Genomic DNA, 9,654 nt, shown 5'->3' with positions numbered 1-9,654 from the left:
ATAGCACTGGACCAAGCACGGACCCCTGCAGTGTTTTTTCAGTTTTAAAACAGTAAAAGGAAATAAAGGGTTAATGGGGAGAAAGGAACAAGGGGATGGGGGGGGTATAAAAATATCCATAGCTGAAAAATCAAAATCTAAAAAACTTTGAAAAAAATGCTTTTTTGTTGAAAAATTCTGAATGTCCATCCTTACTGGTAGAGCCATTGTGACTAAAGAGTGGCAAATGAGCAGACACCTGCATTTGTTAGACACATGGGACTTCCAGAAAGCACGCGTGGCATCTGATAATGGGGTCCTCTGTAAAGCCTTCCGAGTGTTTGGTGTTGTTCTGATTCTAACAGGTAATGTCAAAGCGTCTTATCAATAAAATAAAATAAAATAGGTGATAGAATTATAGAATAGTATGAATCACAGAATAGTACCTACTGGCATTTTTTGCAACAAAAGCACGCTGCTGTCTCATGTTCAGGTGATGGTCCATTGTGATAAGTGAGTATTGCTTATTAAACCTCAAGACCATAGTTTGTATGGCTTCACTTGCCAAAATATGGAAGTAGGATTAAGACTTCAGCCAATTAACGGACTAAAGCAATAGAAGTAGGTATTCTAGCACTTCTAAAGTTCATTCTTAAGAGTGAGTCACTGGTCACAAACTTGGTGAATATAATAATACATACTCAATGCCAACAAAACCATTATAATGCAACTTACACCCCGATGCAGCAGCTACTCAATGTCAGCTTCGTTTAGTATTGTTTTTGTTAATTACCAGTGCCAGATGTTTAGGCTATGACAAGTGATACATAAAGACGTGACGAAAAATCTGCAACCTTCTTTTGTCCTACCGCCTTCACTTTAAATACAACATATAGTAAGCATTTTTTTAAAAAAAGAATATTTTTGTTAAATTCCTTCACACAGTCTTAAAATTGAAGATCTTCTGCTAAAATCTGAGATTTCAGAAATCGTATGAGGGTAATTCCTACATTAACATACTCATATATGGTACTTTGTGGAATGTGAGAAATTAATAAAGGCAAAAAGCATCAATACAGAGTTAAACAGTATGTTTACTTTTGAAAAGAAAATTACAGTGCACTGTGCTATCTGTCCACAGGATACCAGGCTACCTGGTGAAGATACTATCCAAGACTTCCTATGTCATCCTTTTATTTGTACGTTTTGCCAACTGCTGAGGCAACACAAATCAAACAAACAACATGGGAACTGCTCGGGTGCAATCATCATATTTATTTCTCAGTGGACACATCTACACATGCCCCCCCACGGTGCAGTTGTCACTGTACTGTCATTTAGTACTTGCTTTAGGAAGTACTAAATGACGGTGCGGTAATAGCTGTTACTGTGCCATCTGGGCAATGCACACTTATTTTTAGTAGGTACATCACTGTAGCGATGCGCTATAACGAAGTAGTTCATTACTCCAGTGACATAGCATCGGTGTCACCGTTTTTGCCCGCTATTGCTATTGTGACGTAGTGTCACATGCACATGTGCCCAGTGAAATTAAAAAAAAAAAAAACTTTCTAAAGCATACTGCATAATTTTGAAACTTTTCCATAAACACCATTAGTCATGTGGGTGTTTACCCACTAAAGGAAGCCAGATCCCTCACTTCCAGGGGAATTCACTGGATGCTTGTATCTCTATGTTTGCAACCAGCTAACAACAACGTTAAAATTTAAACTGGCTTTGAAACAAAGAAACAAAAAAATTAGACTGCATTTTACAAAAAAAAAAAAAAAAAAAGGATTTGTCCAAGAGTTGTAAAATTTTTAAAGACAGTTGAAGAAATTCTTGCAGAGAATGGACAGGGTGAAGCCATTACTGTTTTGTGGGAAATCTTCATCAATTAACAATAAAAAAGAAAAAACTGGAACATGGTTCACCACTTAGCTGACATAAATGAAACCAAAACTTGCCCAAACGAGGCAAAAAGCACATTAAAATACAACAAATGGAACATTAGTTCTTCTGCTTTGTTATTTACAGAGAAAGACCCAAAATTCCTTTCAATCTGTCCATGAAGAAAGCTGCGTCACAATTTGACCAATCAAACAGATGTCAATGTTTTTATTTTGAAGAAACGTCATGAAATACGTCATGGAATTCTATCAGTGTCACAAAGACCTTGCAGTCTCCCATATTCACATCATGACCAGCTGAATCTAATTTCACCACATCAAGCTTCACTAATACAACTGTAGTCTTCAAATGAAGTGTGAGCTTCTGCATGTCTGAAACTTGTGTGCAATTATGAAGTGAACAACCTGGAGCGTGTGTTTTTCATACAGCTTTCTTGGGAGGGCTTTGTTTTTATTGGAGGTACTTTTTGTTTTGTTTTGCTTTCCCCCCCTTTTTACTGGAAACTGTACAAGGATGCTTTTGTCAGACGAAAAAAGAAAAAAAAGAAAGAAACAGCAGGTTTTCTTTGGTTCAGTAAAAACAAAATAGCAACCTTGGAATGTTATCAACACCGACCTTAATGCCAGCCTTAAAGGAAATTGCCAATTAATTTATCAGTCACAATACTTTGTGTGCGTGAAGTGTTAATTCTAGACACATTCATTAATGGACTTATTTAGGGGACTGAATGCTAGCACCAAACACTCCTCAATTACCAGTGACAATCTGCCAGTAAATTGTGATTCATTAACGCAGCAAGTGAGTAAATGATCACTTTCCTTACAAAACAATAATAGGCAAAAATGTAACTTGGCGGGATCTCCCGTTCATTAATGTGGACAGTAATTAGCATGGCTGTTTAAAAAGAGTTCATGTTAAATTTGTCAAGGTTTCAGAACTGTTTGAATTCTTCTTTGGTTAAATAATCCAAATATTTAAATTAGTTTCCTTATTTAATTCAATGCTTCAGTCAGATCTCCATTGCGCATTCCTACTGATGGGCACATAAAACCAGTACGTGCAGATTGTTTGTGTTTCAGAAAATCATTCCTTCTATAACTCTAACTAAATTAAGATGTGACCTTCACTGTAACAAGCTACTCTTAAAAAAAAAAAATACTTCTAAAATTTTTTTGAATGGGTGAATTCTTTATTTTTTCTCCTCCACAGAGCACACAGCTTCTGTGTAGTATATCCAACTCACCACCTGCCTATAGTTTTCGCTGTTACAGCAAAACTGTAAAACAATAGTACAATTGCTAACTGTAAAACAACAGCCCAAAATAAATGTTGGCTTCACCTTCCTCTTGGGTTGTTCCTAGGGTTTCGCTCCTACCTCCCTCATTGCCACTCCCCAAAACACAATCCTAGAACCTTAATTGGAACTGGTGGGCCCGCTGACTAGCGTGACCCAGCAGCAATTATCCTGAATGTTAATATATGCCTAGAGCGCCCTGACTGATAACTCCTACCTGGCATTTTATGGGGAGTCATGGGATACGCCCTCCTGTTATAGTCTCATCCAAGCAATTGAGAACTAGAGCTGGACAAAAGAAGGAAACTCTCCAAGCCCTTGCTCATCTCCTCGATTCAACAGCTGAAATGAGGCCTTTAGGAGATTAGCCCTACACCCCTCCCCTGCCCCAATCTGCAGAAGATCCAAGCAGGACAGGCACTGCCAGCCCCCACTGCGGCTCCAAGGAGATGCCAATACCTATCCTTCCTTCCACCAGCACTCAGCAGATGAGGGCCTCCAGGCATTCCCAGCTCAGCACAAAGGTCCCTTCCAGGCCTGCTTGCCTGCAATTCTCTGACTCCCATCATGGATAGAGAAGCTGGGAGGGGAGAGGGACTGCTTCCCCATGCCAGTCAGCCAGTCAGAAATGGCTTGCTCATTCGGTTGCACTCAGAGGTCTCCAGCAGCTTGGGGAGTCTGTGGGGCATGGTGGGAGGTGTGGGAATGCTCCCCCTACCTGGTGGGATCAGGCAGAATGAGCCCCCTGCCACCCTGCTCCACCAAACGTCAAACATCTGTTTGATTCAAACACACTCTAATTTACAGCACTTTAAGTAAAGTGTGATGGACCGCTTCCGCCACAGGCTTTTTGAACGTCTGTACTTAGTCTCAGTGATTCTCCCTGACCCTTCTAGACAGCATATCGAGCATGTGGCCTCTTATCTCAAATCATGTTGGTCAAAAAGTAAAAAAAAAAATCTGGGGAAATAGAAAGGAGACACAATGCAGGTGTGAAAATAAGAATTTCAGGTCAGGAGGATGCTGTTGGTATTTCTGTTTTAGTTATTTGTTGAAGTAAGAGTGCGTGTGTGTGTGCGCGTGCGGTCATGCGCACGCATGCGTTAGTAAGCTAACAAACTTAGACTATGCTAAGTATTAAACCAAGCCCCATTCCTGGCCACTGAAAGGTCAGATATAAAGTGTTTTCTTCCTTGCCAGATACATTACCACAACTACCATAAAGTGTTCTAACAAGAAAGGGAGGAAGTGCCACAACTCAGGCTGTCGTGCTGAAAAGTTCAAATATAAGGATCCAGAGGTTTTATCATTGCTTTCAAGAGGTGCTTTCATAGCAGGGACACGTGACATGAGTCCACAAATCATAATTCATAGCTTGCATTTCTATATGACAAAATTAGAGTGACTGTGCATCCCTCCCTTTTAAAATGGGGTTCTAAACCACTTCAGTTACTGATTCAGTTGCTTTCCTGCTTCGGAGAAGCCAAGATTCAATGGATTCTGTGTCTAGTAAATTATTAAATATAAACTCCAGTGTTTACAATTGTCTTTGTTGCTGCCTGGACTTTTAGCACCTTTTAACAACTACATCTGTTAGCAAAAATGTAATGTGTGTGGATTCACAATTTTCTGCAAGAGGCAGCATGCTCCAAAATATCCCAGATTTTACCTCATTTAAATTAATACACTTTTGAAGTAAGCCTATAAGTAATCTGGCCTTCTCAGCAGCTAATGGAAGAAATATTAATATTCTTCATAAAAGGATCAATCTTTTCTTTCAAGTGAGTAGGATGGAAGTGTCTAAGATGCTTGGCATGGCAAATTGAGAGTACCCCTGGGAACAGATGAAAGATCTGTGCCTGGCACTTCTATCGTTTCAGATATATTGGACATAAAATAACCGTTCTGGCTAGTTTTTGGAAGCAGTTCTTTACATCATTTTTTAAAAATGTCAAATAAGTATGACATTTGTGTTAATTAAAAAGGTATTACTCCACAATAAAAATACTCCATCCTTCCTTCCTTCCTCCTTTCAGCACGTTGGGAAAAGGTATCAAGTAATGCAGAAACCCAATCTGTTTCTTTTCAGTAGTCTGGGGAGGGGGGTAACAGAAATAAACCTATACATACATTTTATGGATGCTTGTATTGCCTATACCATAAGTAAGCACACTGACTATTCTTCCTCTCTTCTTACACATGTATATAAAACATACCAAAGAAATCCTGATATACCTAGGTACTCTAGTTATCTTCAGAATCTCCATCTTGCTGAACTTCTCTGAAATAACAGTACAGCTCATATCTTTATGTTACTATTGTCAATGCCAAAAGGCAGTATCCCCACACAAAATGCACCCATTTCATTCCAATCTAATGAACATGAGCCACCAATGCGATGCCATAGCTGGCAGAGCTAATCAAACACTGGCATGCATCTACTGACGCATCTTGGGCAAGGCAAAGGATGCCATCCTCCCCCTCTACTCGGCCTTGGTGAGAGTGCAGCTGGAGTACTGCATCCTGTTCTGGGTGCTGCACTTCAGGAAGGATATGGTGAAGCTCGAGAGCATCCAAAGGAGGGCCACATGCTTGATTAGAGGCCTACAGACCGGGTCATACAAAGAGAGGCTGAAAGACTTGAAACTGTTCAGCCTGGAGAAAAAAAAGACTCAGAGGGGACTTGGTGGCAGCCTATAAGTATATCAAGGCTGTACATCAGGGCTTGGGGGAACATCAATTCACCAAGGCCCCATCCAGGGGAGGACAAAAAATAATGGGCACAAACTGATTGAAGATCGCTTCAGGCTACACATAAGGCAAAACTTCTTTACAAGTTGAGTACTGAGGGTTTGGAACAGGCTCCCCCCAGAGATGGTATAGTCACCCACCCTGGTGATGTTCAAAACGCATCTTGACACCCTAATCTGTAAGGTCCCTTCCAGGCCCTAACACCTATGAAACTATGAAATCTGCACCATCAGATTCTCTTGGTTTACAATTAAATACAGCAGCACTCCGCAAATTAAAAAAAAGCAAACAAATAAAAATCACCAGTACTGATGGAGGCAGAGTTGAAGGGGACACAGGTAGCAAACTCTTTATGTTTCCACTCATCATACGTGCAAGAGATACTTGCAATTCCTCACAGCATTTCAGCCGATTCCAAGTGTACAATTCAAGGATAGGAACACATTCTTGAACAGGAAATGCCATTCGGGATTAAGAGCTTTGGCCCACTATTCTGTCTGCAGTAAAGGTCAGCGCTGAATGCTTTAGAAAAAAGTACCAAAACCCATCACAGGAAAATGAAACTTGGGCAGCATCAATTTTGCTGAATTGCAAATGGAAAAAAACAATGAACACACACACCCATACGCACGCGCTATCAAAATCAAAATGTAGCAGGTGCATTCAGTGTTTAAACTACCATATTTTTTTCATATGCAACACGCACCTTTTTTCCAGAACCCAAATGCTGTAAATTTGAGCATAAAGGGTACATTATATGCAAGGAAATATGGCACAATCTGTTTCTGCCACTTACTGGGCAAAAGCAAAAGTAAAGTCTTCATATGAACCACAAGGAGTGAAACAAGAAGCAGACTCAGCTCCCTGGCTGCTTCCATTCAGTTACTACAAGGAAAGATGGGGTTTTTTCTTCATTCTGCCTTTAAAAACAAGTGGTATGTCTTTATTTTGTGATGTACTGTAGATGAGAAAAACACAATATTTACTGCAGTCTACGTATATTGCACAAGATGTTTCCATTTCATTTCCCACGATGCTGAATTCTGCAACCTTTGAGAGATTATAAAAGGTCCCTGGACCCATTTTGTGCTCAGTTTAACCAACATAGCCATGGAATAAACTCCACCGACTCCTAGCTAGTTGCAGTGCTATTAACTGAATGAAGAATTTGACCTACTCACTTCGTATGCTGCTGATTATAGAAGCAGTAATGGTTTTTCTGCATGCAACATGTTATATCTGGTAAATTCACAAGTTTCAATGTCATCTGATAAACAGCCCTTATAAAGAACATAAGAGGAAGAGAAAAATGTGAATTGCACTAATGAATAGAAAATATGTGACTTTAAATCCGCCAAGAAATGGAAAATCTGAAGCGTGTACAAATAGAGTGAGACTTCATATTATGAAACGGTAAGAACTTTCTCTAAAGTTACTCAGAAAAATAGAACTGATGCTCTCTGCTCATTCTGCAATCTGTACTCTAAACATTTAAATCATGGTCAGCGTGTTTACATGATAAAAGTGGCTACAAAATGTGAACAAGGAGATTATAATGAAGATTTTTTCATTAGTAACTCAAAATGACCTCTGCCTCAAATTAACTGAAAACAAGTGGCATACAAGAAGGAATCGCATTAGCTCAGAAGCTTAGCTGAAAAGAAAATCTCATCTTTCTAACCTCTGCCGCCAGCTCCTGAAGAGACGGTGATGCCACAGGGTACAAAGTTGAGTTGCCTCTCACTGGGTTATGGAGACTAACATAAGCAACAACGTTTCTCTGGAGAACGTTCTTGAGCTCCTACAAGACAAGCATAGCAACTGTTATTAATATGCATGACTGTAATTAAGGCTTGTTTTCTTATTTAGTTCAGCTAAAGAAACAAACCCCACGTTTTTACCCTCCATGATTCCCTAAGTATTACTTAACTTCATTTTCTTATAATGTCATGTTAAGAACTTCAAAGGATATCTTAATTTTAGTTCTCCGTAGCAAAAGTTATAATTCTATTTCACACATCATTTGAACAGAATGCAAACAGGTCCAAGAGGAATTAAAAACGACTCTAGTTGCAAGGGCAAGAACGAAAACATTACATACTGTGAACAAAACATAAGGGGCTTTTAAACTTGTGCCTGACAGGAAACACACTTCAAAAGTCATCATTATCAAACAGTTAAACGCACTTGAATTTTCAAACCGGGAGCCCAAATTCTGATTTAAATTGCATAATTTCTCCGCTGTTGTCATTTTATTATGCTTTAAAACTAGGGAAATGATATGTGTGAAACATTACAATTATTTTTCTTAAAGTGCATTCTCTTTGCTTTCTCAGTAATGAGTTACCCCTTGCATGAAGAGTATTTATGTTGAAGAGAAGGGGTGCAACGCAGTGACATGTGATGTAAAGCTGACTTGAAGTGGAACTAAACAAATTTTGATTCCTGTCAGCTGCTTGGATCCTTTTGACTTTTTTTCTCCCTCCTCGTGTTTTTGAAAAATAATCACATTGGAAGGATGAGGCTTTGATGAGCGCTAGCTACTTTTCACAAATGATACAAAACAATTAACTCTTTATATGCATCTATCATTGTATTTGAGCAGCTATGGACTTCACCAAAGGCTACTCTTTTAAATTGATCACCTGAAATCCATTGGAATCTTATTTTAACCAGGAGGCATGTCTGATGAGTTTTTCCATTGATTTCATTTACAATTCTGTTGAAGTTAAAAAGGAACTGGGCATGTCAGATTGAATCTAACTTGTAAGCACAAATAGGTGATAACTAAAATCAGCACTAGCCATGGAGACAGTGAAATTTATATATGATTAATGGCTTGGATGTATGAAAAATACTACAGCACACCCTTCCTTCATTATGATCCCTGTGAACTACACTCTCCCTGCATAAAAGCTGGAAGCAGGAGGTTCACAAATGTTAGACGTTAAGAAAAAGAGAAGAAAAAGCCTTTTGGTGATCAACATCTTGGTTTCCCAGGACATTTAAAGCATAGGTCTAAGTCCCATGGCCCTATTTCACCCAACCTGTAGAGGGGCCAGGAATTTGGGGATGGCGTGAGCAGGGCTGGGGACCACTTCCAAGTACCAGGTATGGACCCCCCTTAGGGGACGTATGTTGGTGGCAAGATGGCAAGCGATGGCTGCGCTAACCCTTCTGCCATAGCTAGTCTCCTGCTATAGATCACCTTGCCACTGCTACTAGATCCAGACCCAGCCTGAGAGGCTCTCACAGTCTGGAACCAGTCCAGGGATGCAGGCGCATTTGAAACCTCTTATTTAAAAGATGTCTTCCTTAATGATAGCTCCAAGCCCCACTGTAGTTTCTTAACAAGTGTCAATGAATGAAACGTACATGAAAGCCAATTTAGGTGCCTACCACTTCCATGTACTGGATGGATCACTAACACAGCTGTTTCTTTGGCTTAATAGATGGAAGCTTACACTTTTTAAACATGAGTTATGAGTTCTATTGGTTACAAATTCTAGTCCCGCTGATAGATTATAATTTTTTAGCTGATAATCAGCGTCTGCCAAAGTGATGACAGCAGAGTATCATAGAATCATAGAAGTACGGTCGGAAGGGACCTTGTAGATCTTCAAGTCCGACCCTCCGCCTGGGCGGGAGAAAAGACTGGACCCAAATGAGTCCAGCCAGGTAGGCATCAAGCCTCTTCTTAAAGACCCCCAGGGTAGGAG

At 39.8% G+C, this 9,654-nt stretch overlaps 1 protein-coding gene across 2 annotated transcripts in view; it reads right to left on the bottom strand.

The window, feature by feature from the left end:
• NAALADL2 (N-acetylated alpha-linked acidic dipeptidase like 2) overlaps positions 1 to 9,654 on the bottom strand; it is a 1,056,665-nt gene that overhangs the window by 258,721 nt on the left and 788,290 nt on the right. For both annotated transcript variants that reach the window (XM_019532747.1, XM_019532746.1), the window contains one exon: positions 7,617 to 7,736. In XM_019532747.1, the coding sequence (XP_019388292.1) occupies positions 7,617 to 7,736 (120 nt within the window). The remainder of the gene's footprint in view (positions 1 to 7,616; positions 7,737 to 9,654) is intronic.

Source organism: Crocodylus porosus, unplaced genomic scaffold (assembly GCF_001723895.1).
Source record: "Crocodylus porosus isolate Cpor-Errol unplaced genomic scaffold, CroPor_comp1, whole genome shotgun sequence".
NCBI lineage: Eukaryota > Metazoa > Chordata > Crocodylia > Crocodylidae > Crocodylus > Crocodylus porosus.
This window is presented reverse-complemented; position numbering and strand designations above follow the sequence as displayed.